The following is a 20,884-nucleotide window of genomic DNA, read 5'->3' on the forward strand; positions in this document are numbered from 1 at the left end:
TATTTATGCATAAATTAGAAACACGTGCCCAAATAATTCAAGCATGAGAAATATTTTTCTAGGGGAAAGATATGTTTTTGTCTTTCAGAATGACTGACGAGCGGCAACTATTTGTTTATAAATCTATATGTTATAAATAAGGTTGAATAAAGTATGAAAGTTTAAAAGGAATTAGTAATGAAAACAATATGCCGAACATTCCTAATTGAATGTTTATTCAAGTTTCAATTCACTTCATTAATGGAAACATACATAATAATAGCAGTTATTTAAACTCGATGTCTGTTCTGTTAATTGTTAACAAAATATGAATATTATTTGCATTCAATTGATTTTTTAAGTAATTGTTAAAATTACGTACTTTCAATGATTTTTATTATTTGACGTCTTTCTTATGGTTAGATATTTTCATTTGAACATAACCAACATATAATCTCAAAAAGATGAAACGTTTGAAGAGTGAATTAATTAATGCTACAATTGAATCATATTTAAAACGACGTCATTATCAGGCAGGTTACGTTCTTATTTTTACTAAAAAAATGTTATTTGAAGTTGAATTACAACTATTAAATTGACATAACCTCTTGTTATTTTCAAATATCTATTATAGACTAGCGACATTTTTTGTAAAGGCAATCAAATACATTGCCGAACAAGTGATGAAATGACTCTGAATGCAACTGCTGCTTCTGCCACTTCCCAAGATAATTCAATTATTTTTAGTGCCATTAGCATTGATGTTAATGCTGCAGATCAAGCGTATCAACGGTATATCTCTTTAAATTTTTGTTATATCTGTTTCAGTATATTAAATTAATTATATATAATCTTTACTGAGAGATTTCATTTTTAAAATATATTTTTTTCTTTAGGTTGAAGATGTGGGTAAATATTGTACTCGATGATAAATTAAAAATGGAATTAAAAGGGCTTCTATACCCTGTATTTTGTCACTTGTATTTAGAGATGCTACATACTGGTAACAGGCAAGCAGCAATTCAATTTCTAAAATCACATCAAAATGAATTTAACAGTGAAACAGAGAAAGATTTTTTAGAAGAACTATCCAGTGTATTTTCAGTACAAGATATTGAATTAAGACCTTTAGTTAATTCATTTAGAACTAGAAAATATAAAGTGGATATGTCAGATGTTGCTCACTTATGTCTTCAACAATTTCTTTCAAAACATGGTCATATAATATTAATGCAGGTAATATTATAAAAAATGTTATATATTGATTACAAAATAATTATTTATTTATTTTATTTTTTATTATATATATAATATAAAATATAATAATTTAATAATTATTTTATTTTTAGATAATAAACACTCATGTAACAATAATTAAGAAAATGGATGTGCCTGAAACAGACACAGAAGGATGTGAAGATGCAAGTATACGCTCTGAGGTGGGGATTAATGGATATGTAGAACAACCATCAGGTACTGGAGCTGACCGTGAAATGAGAGAATTACAAGAGGCTATAAGATTAATTCGAAATAATGCTCATCAACCTCTACGAATATTTGCAGTAAATAATGCTGTTGAAAAGTAATTACATATATAGGAATTTATTTATCTAAGAAATTAATTTTGTTGAAGGTCAATGTAGTAATAATTAGAAAATTGCAGAAGTCATATAAAATTTATTTATTTATTTTTATAGTGCAAGTAGTGGTGTCATTCCACCCAATATGGACAAATTAGCAGTAGGATTTAGTACTACAGAGATTAGGCTGTGGGGTATAAATGAAACAGTATTAATTAAGCCAAAGTATGAAGAACCTTCCTTCACATTTGCCTCTGATATTCCATTTTTACATAAATTTTATGATACATCAGATAGAATGTAAGTTTCTATAATTTCAAAATCTTTTTAAATTTCAGTACACTAAGTACATAGAACAATATAACATTATACAATTTTGTATTTCATCTTAAGGACCGAAGGAGGGGCAGTGATACTTAGAGGACATACAGATATTGTACATGATTTAAGGTTTATTCCAGAATCGGATATATTACTTTCTGTATCTAGTGATAAAGATATGAGGGCATGGAGACTTAATGATTACACATGTGCCGCAATTTATAGGTACGTATTTAAATTGATTATGATACACTATAACTAAAATGTAATTTGTTACAGTGGTCATAATTATCCTATATGGTGTATGGATCTTAGTGTATTTAATCTATATGTAGCAACTGGTTCTCATGACAGAACTGCCAAATTATGGTCTTTAGATAGGATATTTCCATTACGTATATTTGCCGGTCACTTTTTAGATATAAATGTATGTATTTCAAAAATATAAAAAAAAATATTTCCTTTTATATATTCAGAGATTCATATACTTAAAAAAATATGTAAAAAATAAATTTAAAATTTGCATTAATTTTGTTATATATTATATTATTTTGTAGTGTGTCAAATTTCACCCAAACGCTCGATATTTAGCGACTGGGTCTGCTGATAAGACTGTGAGATTATGGGATAAGGACGACGGAAATCTATTAAGGGTATATATAGGCGCGCAGTCAACGATTTATAGTTTAGCTTTTAGTCCAGATGGGAAATATTTGGCAGCTGCAGGTAAGACAGTTTATAATAATATTTCGTAAAATAATATGTATTTCGTAATTTATTAATTGAGACTCTACTCTAGGCGATGACAAATCTATTTCTATTTGGGATTTATCAACTAACGCATTGTTAACTGAACTTAAAGGCCACGAAGACACGATTATGAATTTAGACTGGAGTTATGATGGTCAATACATTGCTAGTGGAAGTTTGGATGGCACTATTCGTTTATGGCCTACACATGATTATGTTAAAATTGTTAATAGGTAATTTTTAATACTACAAATTGAAAAGATATTTATTTTTAATATCGAAACTATATTTTAATTGTACTGTTTTACAGCAATTCATCAAGTCTAGTACCTGAAACAGAATCACCACAAATATTCTCAACTTATTGCTCGAGCATCCTTTCTTTACGTTATTACAATAAAAATAATTCGCTCGTGTGCATTGGAACAGTGGACAATTTGTAATATACGGAAAAAAAGAATATTAAATACGATATATTTGTAAATCCCGTCTTTTATTATTCCTTGTAAGTGTTATTACACGGGGAAATATATATTTAATACTGCAACACCATAACACAAAAACGCTAAATCTTACTATTAAAACCATTTAATATATTATGTAACAAATGTTGAAGTAATTTGTTTGGCATAAAATCCGAGAAAGAAGATAAATGTAAACCATAATATCGACCGCCATGTTTCGATATTTCTAGTTATTCGTAACGGCTCAGTTGTTCGTATACTGAAAGCAAAACGTTTAGCAAACGTTAAGTATTTTTTGAAAGGTTCGCTTTCTTATATTTCATTATAATTTTAGATATTTAATATTAACTAATAGGTTTCTGTATTTTATTTAATTATATTCCATTTTTTATTAAATGAGTAATTACCATGATTTTATCTGCTTCTCAACAGTTTTAGTTACACTTGATTCCAAGAAAGAATTTTGTTTAATAATTGATCGATCTTTATCCCTTGTATTACTGGCTATGTTACAATTCATACTACTAATGTTATTACTTTGGTCGTTTCTTAAGAGATTGTTATTTTCTTCAATGGAATTTCTCCGCGGCTCAGTGTGTTCAAAAATGTCACGTAATTCCACGACACTATTTGTGCTGCTAAAATATGGAAATATCATTTCATTTATTTTTCTTATCGTTTTAAATATGTTATATTATTGTTAGACAGCGGAATAAGAAAATAGTACAAACTCCGTTCGGTTTAATTTTTCGTTTTCCCACCTCTGCGTTTCGAAGCATAACGATGGCCGTCTTAAGTTAACTCTTCCGGAAATAGAGTTACGTTGCCTAGGAGTTTCCTGAATTTAAAAAAAGAAAAAATTTCTCTATTTAACTGTAGCTTTTTCTTGTAATTTTTATACAAAAGATATAATAATATGACGAAAAGTATTGCCTTTATATCCTGTGCATTCAAGGGTCGCGAAATTGTAGCGATACTCGCTCTTCTCCTAGTCATCTGTAAATCAAATTAGTTAAAAAAGAATTAATTAATAGCGAACATATTCTGTTGATAAATCTACAATTTCGCGCATATACAACGCAATATATTGTATCTTGTCTAATACATTACTAATTTTCAAACCATTGTTCGATTATTGCAGGGTAATCCATTTCTGTATCTAAGTTTAGGTAAATCATCTCCCACCTCTCCAGTAGTTTCTTCTATCATGATATTGTTCTTCAACAATATTTGTCTGAAAAATTATAATTTTTAAATATTATTAAATCGCCTTGAAAAGAAAGAAAATTATTTTTTATGGCAGATAATTTCTAACAACTAATTATCATTATATTTTATTTTTCAGAATGAGAAGAATACCAATTTAATTTATGAATATTGCGAGAAACACAATGAGATAAATAAGCAAAAGGAAGTTTTGAGAAATATGCTTACTTGACTTCTGCGATATCTGCTGCCAGATTTTCGCATCTGGTTCGCAATAACTGCAAATACTTGTCACCTATGAAGATTGCTCGAGAGATTCTATGCTCCTGGTACACTGCTCCGAGTGTTTCAGCGGCGCAAGAAACTCTATGGGCCGAGCGTGCTATCATGTCTAACTGGTGACGGACGTTTTCTATTTTGTCTATCGACTCTTGATCCGTGCAAAGTGGACACAGACCCTTTAACGGAAAATAACAGGTAAATAATAATAATAATGATTAATAGTCTCTAAATATATAAAATTCTTTCAAAAATTGTAAAACGGTTTCGATATTAACGCTTTCTGAGTTTTTATGAATTGGCTGTATTAATTTATTGCAATGACAAATTAGTTTTTTCAAAAATATATATTTATATATTTTTATAATTGGTATAATTGATATTTGGAGAAATTGACAAGAGATCGATTCATGAACAACAGCGATGAGTTAAAGATGGAAGAAGGTAATAAATTATATTTACGTTTATATCTTCTTGCATCTTTTGAATTTCATTCATAAAGTTTCGTTCCGATTGATCTCGTTGACGAAGCGACAATGCTATCCTCTTATGCAGAGTGATCCTATCCGTACTAAGTCCTATCGAAAATGCAATATATTTGCGCTGAAATTAAGAAAACGGGTCGATATTTACACAGAATAAAACTAAATGTACACTCGTTAATTTCGTAATGTTACGTATATCTGATAACTTATTAACCTCGAGCTCGTTCTCTGGTATATTTTCCCTGTAACAAACAAAGAGGAAAAAGAGATAGAATTAATTCAGATCTGAAAATGCATATACGCTATCGTTTAACGAAAACAGTTGGGCATTCGCGCTTATCTTCGACCGAATGCAATCGAGTCAGCAAATCATTGATGAAAGGATTTCTAATGATTTAATCTTTTTTTCAAGACGAGTCCCATATTTAAGTAAATAGAATATTCAATATTTGATAATTTCATATTCAATGAAGAAACTATTTTAGTAGCATGTAAATGGTTGACGAGATAGTGGATTTTAAAATTCCATCCACGTGAAAAAGGTGAAATGTGACGTACGTATGTTTCCCCTGTAGTTTTCGGATAGAGAATATACATTGGAATAAATTAAAAAGATAGTACTTTGACTCATGTGTACCTGTATACACTGTCTATATCATTGGAGCACGATAATCCCATGATTTGTAACCTAGTGTCATTGAAGCTAGGAAAAGCTGGAAATTTCTCTTGTTCTTCATCGAGCGATTCCTCTTCTTTGACGCATCTGCAACGACGTTTCGTACGATGGTATCGTTCGCAGTCGCCTTCCGACAGAGATCTCCTTACGGCAAAAAGTTTCTAGTGGCAAACGATATCAAACGATACACACACATATATTCGCGAAGAATATCATTTCGTTTCTTAAACAGATACCGAGTTTTCAGCGTTTTTCGGTTTCTCTATAAATATCCCAATGCGCGAAATCGAAAGGGAATTTCAGTAAAAGCGTCCATACGCTTTATTTCGAATTTCCCGAACTGTTATATGTGCTTCGCGTTTTGCTTCTAGAACAAATATTATTTTTCCTATCGAACGGAATAGATCGCCAGATGTAATGCGACCATGTGGTACAGCTACGACTCAAGGTACATACATACACAATATTTCAAACGTCTGGCAATGCCGAAGGTCTCCATCGCAAATGCCAGCGCAGTTTATCAATTTTTCTTCCTTTTTTTCTCGCAGATTAGATTATATTCTAAGATCGGAACCGTCTAGCGGTAAATCATTCATTTCGAAGAAATAACTACGAGCATTTTTAATACGTTTCGAGAGATAATTAAGAATAATATTCAATCTACCTACATTGCAGGTATATACATTGTAAGTATTTGCATGTGAAGTAAATAGCTTCGTTTTCCTACAAAATGACTTTTTAGCAGTTTTTGCATCTTATTTTCATAATATCGAATCTTTATAATTACATAACAGGATCTAAATACATATTTTATGATTATACATATTTCGTGTAACCACCGTATGCATTAGGACACCTATTCGTTATATTTATTGAAAACTTAACTTTATTTCATTTAGTATTTTACGCCATAAAATCAATTAATTACTATATTACAATTATAGCATAAAATAAATAAATTATACAAATGTATAACAAGATGGGAATGATCTATGATAAAGTAACCAGAAAATAAAAATGATGATAGCGTTCAATTCATCAGCAGGTGTCTTAATGCTTGTCACCAGTAATATACGTTTCGATATTTTTGCGGAAAACAAGTATACTTTCTATAGGAATAAAAAGAACAAGTGATATTTTAAAAGGATTACCAACTTGTCTCTCCACTTGTTCCGGACAAAGTTCCTCAACATCCTCCGCCACTTTTTGATCATGGATTTCTCTTAAGTTGAATTTCCTAGACGGTTCACCAATCGAGATAGACGATAAGGTTTGTGACAACGGGCTGTTACTTTTCGATCGTGACCTCTCATTCTTCGTCTCGTTTCGCGTACATATCGTGGCGTGCACGGTCCGTTCGATCGAATCGTCCTCGCTATCGGAACCCATCGAGCTATCCTCGTGACTCGACATTTCGGCATCGACTGATGTATATTTCCCAAGACGACGGGCACCCGACGCGTTCACAAACGAGCGGGGATACTCCGAATCTTTGATCTTAACCAGATCTGCGAATCAGAGAGAAATAGATCTCCAACAATATACATCTTATTGTATTTTTAGGTTTTTTAACTTGATCGAGCTGTGTATAGACTTTCTGCGATTTACCGGTGCACGTGATGGCTCGCGAACATGCTGAACGCGTTTGCGGTGAATTTCCATGTTGCGGCTCGGCCGTTCCATTGGCAGCAGAGCTGTTCGTTTCAGCGTTTCCAACTTTTTCTTTGGCGAATGATCGAATAGTATTGGTTAGGTTGGGTGACGAATTGGTTTGGCGCGAATTGATCACGGCATTTTCGTCGGCGACCTGTGATCGAAAGACAACACTCATTAAGAGTAAGAAGATTATTTTTAACTCTTAACGGTCCACTGGTGGGTTCTAACTTTAGACTAGACTCGGTTTAGCTGTCTGATAAATCATGTAATATATATAACATAGTTCTGTGGAATACACGATGATGCTGGAAATTGGGCCAAGGTTTTGTTCCTTTTCCTTCTTTTTCTCGGTTTCTAGATGATATGTGAAAGCGATACAATTTTGGAATTCTGTACACGTTGCGTTATAACCCTTAACTATAGATCATTCGTAAGGAGTCTTTATTCCATTACTATAATATGATAATATGTAAGAGTTTTAGAAGATTTAACGTTCGAGCATTTTCAATTGTATAAAATCAACAAACAAATACGTATGATCAAATAAAAGAGATATATCAGGAAACCACCGCGCAGAAGTATTTAAAAGACGATTCATTTCCGAATGAGTTCGTTCTTTATTGCGACCGGAATAATCCTAAGAAAAATATTTTCGATGCAGTAGATTCAGCGAAGTTCTACGAAATTAATTCGACTCGTAAATCGTATCAGAGAATCAGTTTGCCATGAAAACAGTCCGACTGAAATATCCTCCAAGGGAAAATACCAACAGGAACCATTAAGAGTTAAATCGGGAGACTCATAACAATCACGGTCCTTATTAAGTTTTCCAATCTTTTATATAATAACGCTTTCTTCTATATTCTATTTATCCATTGTAACATATCGAAGAAAAATTAACTCGTTAAATGGATTGTCTTTTAACTGGACATATATCTAACGTTGTTCTACGTTAAATGTTTTCTTCAAAAACGTTAAAAATTTCTTTTGTCTAGTAAATTCGAGGTCCGCAGCAGGGTCGATTTCAGTCACATCGATTTCAATTCTTGCAAATACGAATGCGAAGCGTTTTATATGTTTTATCTTAAACATAAAATCAAACATATATAAAGAAGTACGGCTCCCTAGATAAAGATATTATTAAGACTAAAAGATTACGATCTCAATGACGAGCTAGTCTCGTCTGCCCTAGTTAATAGATCGAAGACGTTGAGATATTCTTTTGCTTTTATAAAGAAAGATAAACATAGCCAAGGATCGTTTTTGTTACGAGTTTTTGTTACGGCTTACTTTGTACTCGTAATTCCCATTGTTATTCAACTTATAGTGTTTCCCGATTGACGTCTCGGTAATTGTGGCGTAATTATCGACGATCGTGTCCTCTAGAACTTGAGGCAGCTTGAACCCTATCGGAGATAATGATCCAGCTTTCGAAACTTGCTCGTTATTCGACGAGGGCTTTTCGCTGAGCCGACTCGGCGAGGAGCAGCTCAAAAACTTCCCGTTCTCGTTCAACGAACGATAATCATCGACGAAGTGTCTTTCCTGCAAACTCGCTGGTTGATCGATCTGACCATTCTTCGAATCAGCGTCCTCTCGAGTTCTTTCGATTTGTACGGACGGGCTGCTTGACGTTCTTCGAAAATCCAGCGTCTGTTTCTCCTTCTCTTGATCGACCTGCGCGATCACGTCGAACGATCGATAAAATACAGACAATTTTCGTTTTGGAATTTTCGATAGGTCAGTGTCGTTCGATGTCATATAATTTGTCGCCCTAGAGGTTCGTTGCTTTTGATCTGCGTCCACTTCTTGTGATCGAGGCTGTTTCTCATTATCACTCGTGGATTCGTCCATTTGATGGTTTTTAATTTCCACGGGTTGTTTTAACGGCTCTTCTCCGTGATATCGCTATTCCTTTTGGACGTTTCACTTTTTTCTTATTTATTTAAATCACAATTCTCTAGTATCATATTTGTATATTGCAATTAGATTAATGGATTCTTATGCGAATATCTTTATGGAGATTCGTTTCACGAACGAGATACTCAGCAAATTGTTGCGATTATTTTTCACGATTACGATGAATTTAGTGGGATTCGATAATGCGAATTCACTGAAAAGAAATTACAGAATCAGATGCGTTGCCGCAATGTTGGGTTCTTAATGAGTTAAGTCTAAAGATCGTATTAGCCATTAAACCTCGATCAAGCACAGATATATCGTTATTATTATTATTATTTAAATTATAAGGAAAGATATGAACACACACATTGGAATATTTTTGAATTATCTTACAATTAGAATAATCTATCTGCATTGTAGAACCATGAGAAATCAGCATACGCAAGAGACGCGGTTATGGTATGATATTCAATTCCCAGCGCGGGCAAGTTCGCGAAACACCCACGGAAAGTTGTAACACAGTTAACAGCACGGTGCTAAGGAGATTATTGCGTAATACCGAGCGGCGTATCAATGCCAACGAGTAAAGAGTGTAGCGACCCGCGCGTCAAATGAACCAGAACATTTTAATCAACGAGGATGGGAACGCGCGGTCCGTTTTACAGTTGCCTTTTCCTCCTGCCGATATAAACAGTTTGCATACATTAGGCCTGTACGTTAATTAGAACCGTCACCGATTTATCCAATTTAGCGCGGTGATCATACCATTGAAGAAATAAATTGGCTTGTCCTTGCCACTGGATGGACTAATGTTAAACCAGCGCGTTAAACATCCACATGTGCCCGCAACTCCTACGCGTCAGCTCATTAAGACATACGTACGTGCATGTGTATGTAGCTCGCCGATTTAGATCGCTGTTCAAAAGTATTTTGCGTATTTGTTCAATTCTGACGGGATACGTTCTAATTCCAAAGACGGATCGAGTACCTTAATTACAAAATTAGTATTGTCTAATTTGTATTGTGTAATTTGTATTAATATTGTATTGAATATTGTTTTCAAAAGTTTATGTGCAATAACAAAGTTTGTCAGATCTTACAGAATTATCTTGGTACTTGACAAAGTTCCGATTCTTTAATCTTTGAATTAGGAGTCGCAACTGATAAACATATCGTTGATATTGGTACAGTCAACGATGCGAATAAAAGAATTGTATGTTGGTAAATGAGGATTTCATTTCCGTTATTGATACTTCATGATTATGACATTGGAAAAGTGATTTTAAAGAGACTAGTGAATATGCAACGAGATGCTGGCACCTCTGACGATAAGAATCAAACAAGTTACGGATTTTTCAACAAGATTTATAACAAAACAAATTTCAGAAATTTCTTTACCCCCGGACTGTCTATTAGTTGCAAGACACAGATAAAATAAAAAAATTCTTCTAAGCTTATAAAAGGACCATTCCTGTTAATATGCAAGCAGCGATACTTAAAAATGATTGGACGAAACTCAATAGATATATTAGATATTAATATACTGTTGAACAATTTTTAAACGTATAATTACAATTTACTGTTTGTTAATTTTACAAGCTATTTATTTATCTACCGTGTTTCAAATCAACTAAAATATCTAGGTACTCGCGAGCAGTAATCTATATAGTTCAACAAGTCTTAATTGCAATCGCAAATGTCCATCGTGAATGCACGCGTGCGACACAATATTCACCATCAGCTACTATTTGCTTAGAAACCACTCCGTTTGACATCGATATATTTGTTGAAAACTTTAACAGATGAGTTGTATATAAGATGCGTTCAATCTTCCTAGAATTTCGTAGATGTAAACTGCCAGATATAAGTATCAAAACACCTATTCGTTACATTGGTTGGGCAATTCCGACAAATATTTTTATTATTTCATTCAGTATCATAGAAAAGATTCGTGATTATTATATCGTAATTATATTATGATATAAATAAGTTAGAAACGGATGCGAATAAGATCATAGCGATGCCAATGGAATTATAGATTCGTAATAAAATAGCTAGAAAATAAAACGTTTAATTTATATCAAATGTAAATGTCTGAAACGTACAGTTCATAGTGTCAACGATATTTTTTATCAAAAGTCTAATTCTTTTAATATTACTGGTTAGACCGTCCATCGTTTATGGTTGATTTAAGTTAATCAGATTACGTCACTTTTCATATTTATCACTGTAGTATTACCTAAGTACAAGGTACAAGTTCACTCTAGCTTGACCGTGATACTGAGATGGAGAAAAGATCCAATTATATATAATAACATTAAATATTTCTATGATTTCACGCGCACGGAAATTAGTCGCGCGTCGTGTGCATCGTCGCGAGAATTTGGATAGGAGACAGTAGCTAGAACAAACGATTTTTAAATAGTCATAAGAATATTTGAAAATGTATATTATTCCGTCCGGGCTATTTAATTGAACGAGATTTTGCGTAACTTTCACCAGTACCGATTTATCTGATCCGAGGGGCGCGGGAAATTCCGTATTCTTTCCATTTGCCTTCGACGAGAATCGCGTTCACAAGATATTGAGAGTAAAAGTATACTAAACTACATTTCTTCCGAATGCAAGCTTACAGCCTTAATTTACCCCAATAAGCTGTATTAACGAAAGCAAAGCGGAAAAATCAAATTTAGTAATTCTAACTGAGACAACATTACGAAATTACTTATTGCATCGAGTATTTTGCGCTCGTATCTATTTTAGACAGCAGATTACTCGGTTTGGTGAATATTGAAGTTAGTTCCTTAGTAGCTTTGTAGCTGGTTTACTTTCTCATTTTTCAAGATGCACCGTTCGCTTAAAAATCATAAGACGGATATTACGTTTGCTTACGAATAATTCATATCGTAAAAATTCATCTACAATTTTATACTTTGTACGTTATTAATACGCCGAAGATTTTATCGAAAAGCGCATGCGATTCAAGATTTGCAAGCAAATATCAAAATACCATTCGTAACAGGAAATGTCCACAGACTTTGAAGACTTTGTTTTCTTATCTCTTAAGTGAAGCCGCGTTATACACGCTGTTGCGAAATAACGACTAATTATTTCTAATCGAATAACGCGAAACGAAGATGGCACATAGGGAATAATAAACTTCGGATACTCTTAGTTTTAAAATTTAATTTTAATTGGATGGGACATTTTTACCAAACAGGTCGGCGTAATGGCAGAATACGTAGAACGACGGTTAATAAAACGCATCATTATAAAATAAAGCTTCTCTTACCTAATGTTGCGATTTTAAACGACTTGGAGATTCACGTGTTTCTACATCTGAGCGCATCGTTCGTTCGCCGTGTCCCTCATAGAGAAAAATGGTGACGGAAGTCAGGTTTTGCGTGCTTCGTGTCGTTTATTCTCGTTTAAATCAGCAACAACAGGGTCATATATGTGAAATAGAGTAATAAAAGCTGAAAACAAGCAACGGAATACGACTGGCACGAACGCCGCAGCCACACTGAATGCGAACGCGTGTAAAACTGTTCTCTTTCTCGCTCTACCATCCTCTCTCCGACAGGCTCTATCCTCGCCTTTCGAACTTCTTCCCTCTTTTTCCTCCTTTATACCGGTTTTTGTCTCTTTTTCTCACCTCTTCCACTGCCGTTTTCCTCCTTCGTATCTCTTTCCCGTTTTCATACTTTTTTCATCCGGATTTAAATGCTTTCGAAACGTATTCGGTAGGTATATGTGCATTATTGTACACGCGTACATTATAACACGCGTCTAGACGCAGCCGGGGAATCACAAACGATATCTGTTCAAGCATTCTGGTAATTTGTATGAAGCATAAATCGCCTTTGATACGATTACAGTACTAGTGTTAGTTTTTTTATTGCTTATTGAAGATGTAGGAAGTATTAATGCCATCATCTCGTTCCATAAGTACTGGCGTTTATTATTTTGTATTTTGAATTTACTCTATTTTATTCTAACATAGAATCAGATAGCGATCAGTGAAATTTACGATCGATAATAATTGGGAACACTGCAAATAGAGTAATTAGGATAGAAATGGTGAACACTAATGAATCAGAAGGCAATTCTATTTTATTTTTGTTTTGTTTTATAATTGCGATAGTCACATGCATTAACGCAATATTAGATAACTCATGTAAAATAGTATAATTGGGAATTACTGCGTGTTTCTAAATATAGACAGATTTCCATTCATTTCGATTACATACTACAGTATGCTATAAAAAATACATTTCATACGACAGAGAATATCAAAGCTGGTAACTGGATATTTTCTTCCTTCCTTTTGTCCTGGATATCGGTTTCCAGTTATTCATTAATTTCGTTTTTGATTTGCTCGATTATGGAGCCCTTTCATTCATTCAGCTGCATGTACGTTTTATCATCGTTGCGCGCTATATGTTAGTAATCTATAAAGAGACGATGCTCATTTGTTAATACGAGAAAATCGTTTGTCTTTCCTATCGTTATGAATGCAGTGGCTGATATTTATGGGTTCTATGACGTACGTGTAAAACTTAATCAGAAATTTTCTTGAAAAATCAACACGAGGCCATAAAGATCAGAATAATTGTAGCATTAACGTGAATTTCTTATAAGGAAACAAAGTGGAGAGCCTAAGTTGCAACTTCATCGTGATACACGTACGATTATGATTTTTAATACGATCTCAAGGAAACACGGTTATTTTTATGCGAGTGCATTTCGGGGAAGGTATTCAGGCCAATGTCGTACATGTGTGAACCCCCAAGTTCTATTTTTATGGGAAACCCTGCGAGTAAATACCCGTGTAATTTCGCGGTTTTCTGTTTAATGTAAACGAACGTGAATAAGTTTACTAGGAAATAAAATCTAGGTGACTGAATAAGGAACAAACTAGCAATGCAAGCCATTGCATATATGATTTCTATGTATCTTTGATGACTAATAATATATCATAGATCTAATTATTCTCACGGGTTTAACATCGAGGAAAAAAGAAAATTCGGATAAGAAGCAGGAAAACTTGTCTGAAATTCTTCATTTACGTATACGAGCTTTTGTTACAGAAATAAATGCTTATCATTCACGGTCATCCAACGATGACCCAACTTTGCATTCTGCGCGCGGGTTTCTCATTTTTTCGTTCGTTTTATTTTCTCGATAAAACATATTTTACCGAGTACATTTTAATTTGACACGAACAAAATTCTTCAGTTATCGGCTTATTTAAAGTCGAATATAAATATATATAATCTTAGGTATATATATATATAGAGTGGAATATAAATATATATATACTTAGGTATACATAATATACATAAGTGAGTCATTAAGAAATTATTTCGAATTCAGAACATATAAAAGATTCCCGTTTATATTTCAAAAATGATATTTTAAAGAATTTTAACTAATATTATATAACCGTATAACGGTTTATTTGTCTTATCATTTTGTTTAAGTTGTACTTATACCCTTTGGTAAGTAAACATTTCTCAGATATCGCTTTTGGAATATAAAGTGCAAAATTTATGCCAGAAACTTTCACACACCACTGTAAACGTTAAGTCTCGATGCAATAAATATATTATTATTATTATTAGTTTCTTCATACAGAAACTATTATCTTTTCGATAAAATTTACTTCACGGAATATATTTCGTTCTGACTGGAACAAAATCATTCAGATGTAGGTCAATTAAATTTTCATTATAAATGAACACAATTTTTATTATCTAATACAATAAGTATTATCTAATAATAATAAGTATCATCATGTAACATTCGAAACGCTGGATTCTATATAAACTTTTGAACGAAATGGAAGCGAACGATAAGGTATCATTCAGGTAGCTTTGTGACGGAGGTCCTTGAACCAACGACAAAGAAAAATGTCGCGTTATTGTCATGTTTATACAATAACTATGCTTTTCAAACGTAAAAAAATAATATTTTGTTCGATAGCTGCGTCAAGATCTATTGTGAGCGTCCATTAGTTTTCACTGACTTAATATTATGTAAGAATTTTTATCTTAACTGCGATTAATTGTTGCGTGATCGTTAACTGTACCCCAATTATTGTAATTAACAATATGTCAAGAATCATTGTTAAATTAATGTCAACTACGTATTATCGACGTGTCTTCTCAAATAACCATCAATCTCAATCTCAATATACTTTCGTCATGACATAATTCCAAATAGGTCTCTGCCTGCAAGATCGCTTTATCTTTGTACCAAATAACATCGTCCCGAGGTAATTGGCAATTTGTTGTTACAGCGTCATTGAGGAATCATTGAATTTTGGAAGGAAAAGCAATATTAAATTAAATATTAGCAACTATAAAACAATATTAAAATAAAGAATCGTAAATTACCGCGTGTAACGTTAATTACATTGTTCAAATCCGGTTTGCGACGTCCATAAAGAGGCATCTAACATTCAATACGTAATACGTTAATCGCTGTAAATCACATCGTAACATTGCCGCCTATTCATCATTGATTTTTTAATTTTGTCATTTCCTCTATTCCTGTTCTTCCCACCAGGAAGACCAAAACATATGGGCGTGAATCTTTCTTCGAGTCTTTCCCTTCTATCTGATTCATGGCATCACTCGTGCTTGCTTGATCATCAGTTTAGTCTTGAACCGTACGCCACGCGGATTGGTTTATCGGCATCGTTTGTTTCACTTCTCATCGCCGTGTCAGTTTTGTGTACGTTATTACAGAAATGTGCAGCATCGTTCGATCGAATGCCTTGTTCTTCCTACTCCTCGTCTTAGCATCCGCGATCAAAGCAGAACTCTATGGTAAATAAAATATCTATCCCTTGTCCGTGTGTAATTTATGTCTGTGTCTGTGTTTTTTCTCTTCTCGTCGTAATCGTCTTCTCGTCGAACGATTTAAAAATTCATGATCATCTCGCTTCAAAAAGTGTTTAAAACTGTGATCACGAAAGACGGTAGAGTTGTTATGTCTCCGCCCACTCAACTCGGATTTTCTAGAGAGAGAAAAAGAAAAAGTAGGAATATTTCTACGTTTTGAATTTTTCAACTTTGTCTTCGTCACGACCGGAATTATGATGTACCGTGAGGGAACATTTTCGTCCCAATAAAACCTATATCGTCGTATTACGAACACGAACATAGTGATCTACGCGAATTTTGTATTGCACGACGCGAACGAAATACGTATTTATTTTACAGCGACTCGCGAAAGTATTTGGACCCTTATTATATCACATTTTTGTAAACCGACTAGATATCATGATTATTATGGCAAGCTTTGAAAACAATTCGAAAATGTACATGAAAGAAAATATAACGTACAAGATGTTTATCGCAAACATAATTAGCGTTAAAAGCGATACCATAATGCCTATCGGTAAAATGGACAATTCACTGTTTAAACAATTTCGTGATCTTTGTGAAATGTATGTTTGCAATAAATATATCGCAGCTTTCATATAAATTTTCAGGCTTGCCTCAAACTTTACCAGCGTTATCGCGATAGTTGTATCGTGTCGCGCATTATACAAAACTTTTTGCATAACGTAGATAATATATACAGATAAATGTTCTATGACACGCGTTCAAATAATTTCGCGAGCAACTGCACTTGCTTATTGCAGAGACGTTTTGTGTACTTTTATGACGTCACTCTTATGTATTGTAAAGTCAAGCCTTTCTTAGCGGGCAACTTCGTACCGATCATGTGGAGTAACGTTTGTATTAAATTGTTTGCGCGAAGAGGCCGAGTTAAATACAAACTTGAAATTCTGCCTCGTTAACAAGACTAACAGGATCTTACACGATGAGTAAAAGCAATATTACCTTCGGTTTCTCTTTGTTCTTCGCAGAAGGAAGTCACTGCACGATGGAACAAGGTAATCCAGGTGTATGTAGGAAATTGCCCGACTGTCCCTTCAGGATACAGGAAGTAATAGAAGGTAGAAGACATACGACTTCTTCGGGAAGATGTGGATTCGTTAAGGACATCGAGATCGTTTGTTGTCCCATAAATATCACGAGGAAGATATCGCCTCGTCCAGCTGATGTTGGTATGGCTCTTTGGATTATATAATTTTCTATGGTTAAAGTACTTTGCGCGTAATCACTCTTTCCACAAAGCATGCATTTTCTTCGGGGCTATACAGATTTTTGTATTAATAGTTAACTTTTTCCATAGTTTCCACAAATTAGATTCTATCACTCGTAATTAAAAGTCCTGTTACACCATCGCTCTTTTAAACTTGTTAGTTTGTATCGTAAATAACGAGTCCGTCTCTGAAACTTCCACGTGTTTATATTATAATCAAACTATAAAACCTATTTCGACGTAGTAAATTGATCTTATGAAAATTAGTTTTCGACAATTTCTTTTCATTAAAAATCTGCGTAGGAAGTTTACACTTCACAGATATTTTTAGAGATCTAGGAAGATCGGAAGATTCACAATGTGAAAGTAATTTTTGGTCGGACAGTATAAAAAAATTTACGCCCGTGTTAGAAACAATCGCTTGCATGTGTGAAAAGTACGCGTATGTAGTAGATCGAAGTCTGTAGAACATCATCAATGATCGAGCATATGGAAATATCAGAAACAGTTGTACTAGGAGTATAACATAATTCTAGTAGTTAAAAAGGAGTGAGTTGTCTGAAAAGTAACGATAAAAGGAACTGTTATTAAAGGGTAATGATACAACTTAATCTCATGTACCTTTTTAATATTTTGGAATGTTCATAAGAGTATTGAAAACGTACGTATATACGAAATAATAAGGTAGGACTTGGTAATATCGGTTTGGTTCGAAGCATATTGAATTAAAAAAAAGATTGCCTCTCTACGAAAAACAAAAGGCTCGATTGATTATATTTTTCCTGTATGGTCTTCGTACGTTAATGTGATAAGAAACAAAGCATGCTATATTTTATATCGTATTGAGAAACAATTTTTCTTATTACAAAAGATTAGATTATAATATTTATTGAAAGAAAGAAAAACGGTTAAAAAGAAGCAGTTTAGTTTTGTCTCATAATTATAAAACCAGCGTAAAAATTCTGTTCGAAATTTTCATCTTACTACGTAAATATTTAACTCAGCATACTGTATAATGAAATAATAACAATAACTTTCCTAAGTTTAACTATTCATTTTCGTATACTTCTAGTCTTTTGTCACGTTGTATTCCTGTACCTCGTATCTGTATAAGAATTGAAAATTTCAGGGTGGTTTTATATTTACGAGATGCGGTGTACGTAATTTATTGCTATGAATTTTATAAAATAATATCATAAATTTTTAATTACGTTGAACGAGAAGCGTGGAATAGATTATAATACAAATTTACTATCTTAACATATCAAATTGCATGCATTTTATCTGAATCTGAAATGAAACACGAAATGCATAAAGATACGTCAGAAAGAAATTCCTTGATAAAATATCGCAATCATATGCGTATAAATCACCTACTACGAAGTTGATTTGCATACTCTATTTAAAATTTAAATGGTTAACCTTCCTCTTGGTCCAGGATTTATGCGCAATGCGTAAAATTAAGTAGACGTACTACCAAAAAGAATACGTACCTTCATTTTAGAAATTTTCTTTTTCTTACAACCGTTGTTAAACGCATATTAATCTTCTCGAAACGTATTTTGCCGGATTTATTACCACGGCTCTCTTGCATAATGCAGCTAACATTGTTAACCCAGTTAAAATTTCAATAATGATATTGAGATCTATTGAAAATGACAACGTGAGTTCGCGCTTGCCATCCATATGTAGATGCGCTAGTTACAATAAATAGTAATTAGAATAGTTATAGTTTTAGATATAATCAATAGATTTAATCGATAGGTTTAAGATATTCTTTTATTTTTATTCCTAGTCCATGTAAGAAAATGCAATAAAGGTTTTTCGGCTCAGAACGGCGTGATAGATGTATCCAAAGAATAAAATAATAGCTATTGTGATCCTACCTCTAAATACAGAAATAACAACAAGATCAATAATAATACCGTGTCGCAAGTTACAAGTTGCCAGTATTATCGAGTTACAAATAGATTAATATGTTTGACGATAAAACGAATGAAATTTTACAAGTAAATTAGAGAAGTTATAATTCTGTATTAATCTGTGATTTGACTTGTCGCTTATTTGGTAAATTATTGCGCAAGAGGATTAAAAAGTTTTTATCGAAATTTTTATCGTAATGTATTTAATTTTTAGCTTGCCAAGAATACAATGAGCAGAGCTCGCAATTGTACGATCTATCTTTTCACATATACGGCGGAGTCGAGGCTAAACCTGGAGAATTCCCATATGCAGTCGCTTTAGGATATGTTAACGAGGACTCTTCCGAAAATTCAGCATCTATCACTTACGAATGCGGAGGTAGTTTGATCTCTATTGAACATGTGTTAACAGCAGCACACTGTGTGAATAATATAAACGAAAAAGTTCCAGTCGAAGTGAGTATGTTTGTATGATTCTTTGAAAATAATAAAAACCTGTACTCCTGTATCTATCTTCGTTCTTGTTGTACGACTTTGTTATTGTTTGTTAATATACGATATCGTGTGATTTAAAATTTACATATCATGTATCTGTCTATCTTTTTCAAACATTATTTCATTTACTACTTTAACGTAAAATATGTTATTGCATTGTTGTGAAATAAGTTAATGCGTGTCCATCAGAACGAGAAATTGAAATCAACCGTGCTTTCTTCCCTTCATGATCAGGGAAAGATTCGACGATATATGATTAAAGAAAATTTTAAATTGCACGTATATTACCATTGATTACGTTTATTTTGTTTCTTAAGCAGCAAAATTTAATGTAATTCGCGCAATGTTTCTGTATATGTTCTGTAACAAGTAACTTCCCTACGACATATGTAAATATTTCTCTTGAAAGAAAGAAAGATAAGATTATTATCTTACGAATTAAAGTTAGATAACGTTAACGGGTTTCTTCAATGAACTTTTACTCATTGTTCCAGGTACGAGTAGGAAACGAAAGCATAGTAAATATCGCGGCAAACGTGCAGCGAATCCCGATAAGCGACATAATATCTCATCCGAAGTATAAACGGAGTGTGAATTATAATGATGTTGCCATTCTGAAGTTGAAAACAAAAGTACTACTTTCCAGTGCGGTTTATCCTGTCTGCCTCCAAACCCAATTCTTAAATACATTGAGCATGACACCGAAAATGTCTTTAATAGTGATTGGTTGGGGTGCTACAGACTTTAGCAGTATAGAGCCAAACTCCATCAATTTGAGAAGGACACCCGCTCTCAGGTATCATAAATTTATTATTTTAACCGTAATCGCCAAAGCACAATTTCTAGAATTTCGAGATTTTTTCGAGCTATAAAATTTAATGTTGTTTTCAAAGTTTTCCGCTTCGATGTTATTTCTTTTAAAATGACATTTTTACATATTCGTATTTTGAATCGTTGATGAAACCTGTAGGAAATGTGACGCAGCCAAGTTTAAAGCGTCTTCTCCCGTTCGTCGTCGTAATTTAAATTTTGTCGCTAAATTATTTTA

At 33.3% G+C, this 20,884-nt stretch overlaps 3 protein-coding genes across 12 annotated transcripts in view; 2 read left to right on the plus strand and 1 right to left on the minus strand.

Moving 5' to 3' along the window:
* The first annotated feature begins 61 nt into the window (after positions 1 to 61).
* LOC100651669 (TAF5-like RNA polymerase II p300/CBP-associated factor-associated factor 65 kDa subunit 5L) lies at positions 62 to 3,114 on the plus strand. 4 transcript variants are annotated; one of them, XM_003393284.4, is made up of 10 exons: positions 62 to 512; positions 614 to 771; positions 876 to 1,215; positions 1,329 to 1,561; positions 1,677 to 1,859; positions 1,953 to 2,105; positions 2,160 to 2,307; positions 2,438 to 2,606; positions 2,680 to 2,863; positions 2,941 to 3,114. In XM_003393284.4, exons 1-10 carry the CDS (start codon positions 444 to 446, stop codon positions 3,071 to 3,073), a joined length of 1,770 nt encoding a protein of 589 aa, XP_003393332.2. In that variant the 5' UTR covers positions 62 to 443; the 3' UTR covers positions 3,074 to 3,114. The 4 variants fall into 4 exon arrangements, with proteins under 4 accessions (XP_003393332.2, XP_048270562.1, XP_020721074.2 ...); XM_048414605.1 differs by having other exon boundaries at positions 426 to 516; XM_020865415.2 differs by lacking the exon at positions 62 to 512 and having other exon boundaries at positions 667 to 771; positions 876 to 888; positions 968 to 1,215.
* On the minus strand, positions 3,105 to 12,870 carry LOC100646612 (inositol 1,4,5-triphosphate receptor associated 2). 5 transcript variants are annotated; one of them, XM_048413411.1, is made up of 13 exons: positions 12,591 to 12,870; positions 8,687 to 9,509; positions 7,349 to 7,547; positions 6,896 to 7,248; positions 5,702 to 5,901; positions 5,279 to 5,306; positions 5,042 to 5,182; positions 4,529 to 4,758; positions 4,217 to 4,328; positions 4,028 to 4,090; positions 3,856 to 3,932; positions 3,502 to 3,729; positions 3,105 to 3,353 (listed from the first exon to the last, which is right to left on the minus strand). In XM_048413411.1, exons 2-13 carry the CDS (start codon positions 9,248 to 9,250, stop codon positions 3,227 to 3,229), a joined length of 2,322 nt encoding a protein of 773 aa, XP_048269368.1. In that variant the 5' UTR covers positions 9,251 to 9,509; positions 12,591 to 12,870; the 3' UTR covers positions 3,105 to 3,226. The 5 variants fall into 5 exon arrangements, with proteins under 5 accessions (XP_048269368.1, XP_048269056.1, XP_048268699.1 ...); XM_048413099.1 differs by having other exon boundaries at positions 3,502 to 3,732; positions 12,591 to 12,869; XM_048412742.1 differs by having other exon boundaries at positions 3,826 to 3,932; positions 12,591 to 12,869.
* LOC100646730 (serine protease snake) overlaps positions 4,654 to 20,884 on the plus strand; it is a 17,834-nt gene continuing 1,603 nt past the window's right edge. The window contains exons 1-4 of one of the 3 annotated variants that reach the window (XM_020865417.2): positions 4,654 to 4,777; positions 17,181 to 17,381; positions 19,556 to 19,797; positions 20,331 to 20,632. In XM_020865417.2, the coding sequence (XP_020721076.1) occupies positions 17,198 to 17,381; positions 19,556 to 19,797; positions 20,331 to 20,632 (728 nt within the window). In that variant the 5' untranslated portion in view covers positions 4,654 to 4,777; positions 17,181 to 17,197. Of the gene's footprint in view, positions 4,778 to 15,914; positions 16,132 to 17,025; positions 17,046 to 17,180; positions 17,382 to 19,555; positions 19,798 to 20,330; positions 20,633 to 20,884 lie in introns of those variants that run through there. The other 2 variants (XM_003393247.4, XM_048404412.1) reach the window with 2 other exon arrangements.

Source organism: Bombus terrestris, chromosome 1 (assembly GCF_910591885.1).
Source record: "Bombus terrestris chromosome 1, iyBomTerr1.2, whole genome shotgun sequence".
Lineage (NCBI taxonomy): Eukaryota > Metazoa > Arthropoda > Insecta > Hymenoptera > Apidae > Bombus > Bombus terrestris.

Excerpts from the sequence above, each read along its gene's own strand:
- LOC100646612 (XM_020865405.2), bottom strand. The coding sequence starts at position 9,250 with ATGGACGAATCCACGAGTGATAATGAGAAACAGCCTCGATCACAAGAA. Across the intron at positions 4,329-4,528 it reads GCAGATATCGCAGAAGTCAA|ACAAATATTGTTGAAGAACA; the intron begins GTAAGCATATTT and ends ATAATTTTTCAG. Across the intron at positions 4,091-4,216 it reads CCTGCAATAATCGAACAATG|ATGACTAGGAGAAGAGCGAG; the intron begins GTTTGAAAATTA and ends TTTGATTTACAG.
- LOC100651669 (XM_003393284.4), top strand. The coding sequence starts at position 444 with ATGAAACGTTTGAAGAGTGAATTAATTAATGCTACAATTGAATCATAT. Across the intron at positions 2,106-2,159 it reads ACATGTGCCGCAATTTATAG|TGGTCATAATTATCCTATAT; the intron begins GTACGTATTTAA and ends AATTTGTTACAG. Across the intron at positions 2,308-2,437 it reads GTCACTTTTTAGATATAAAT|TGTGTCAAATTTCACCCAAA; the intron begins GTATGTATTTCA and ends ATTATTTTGTAG.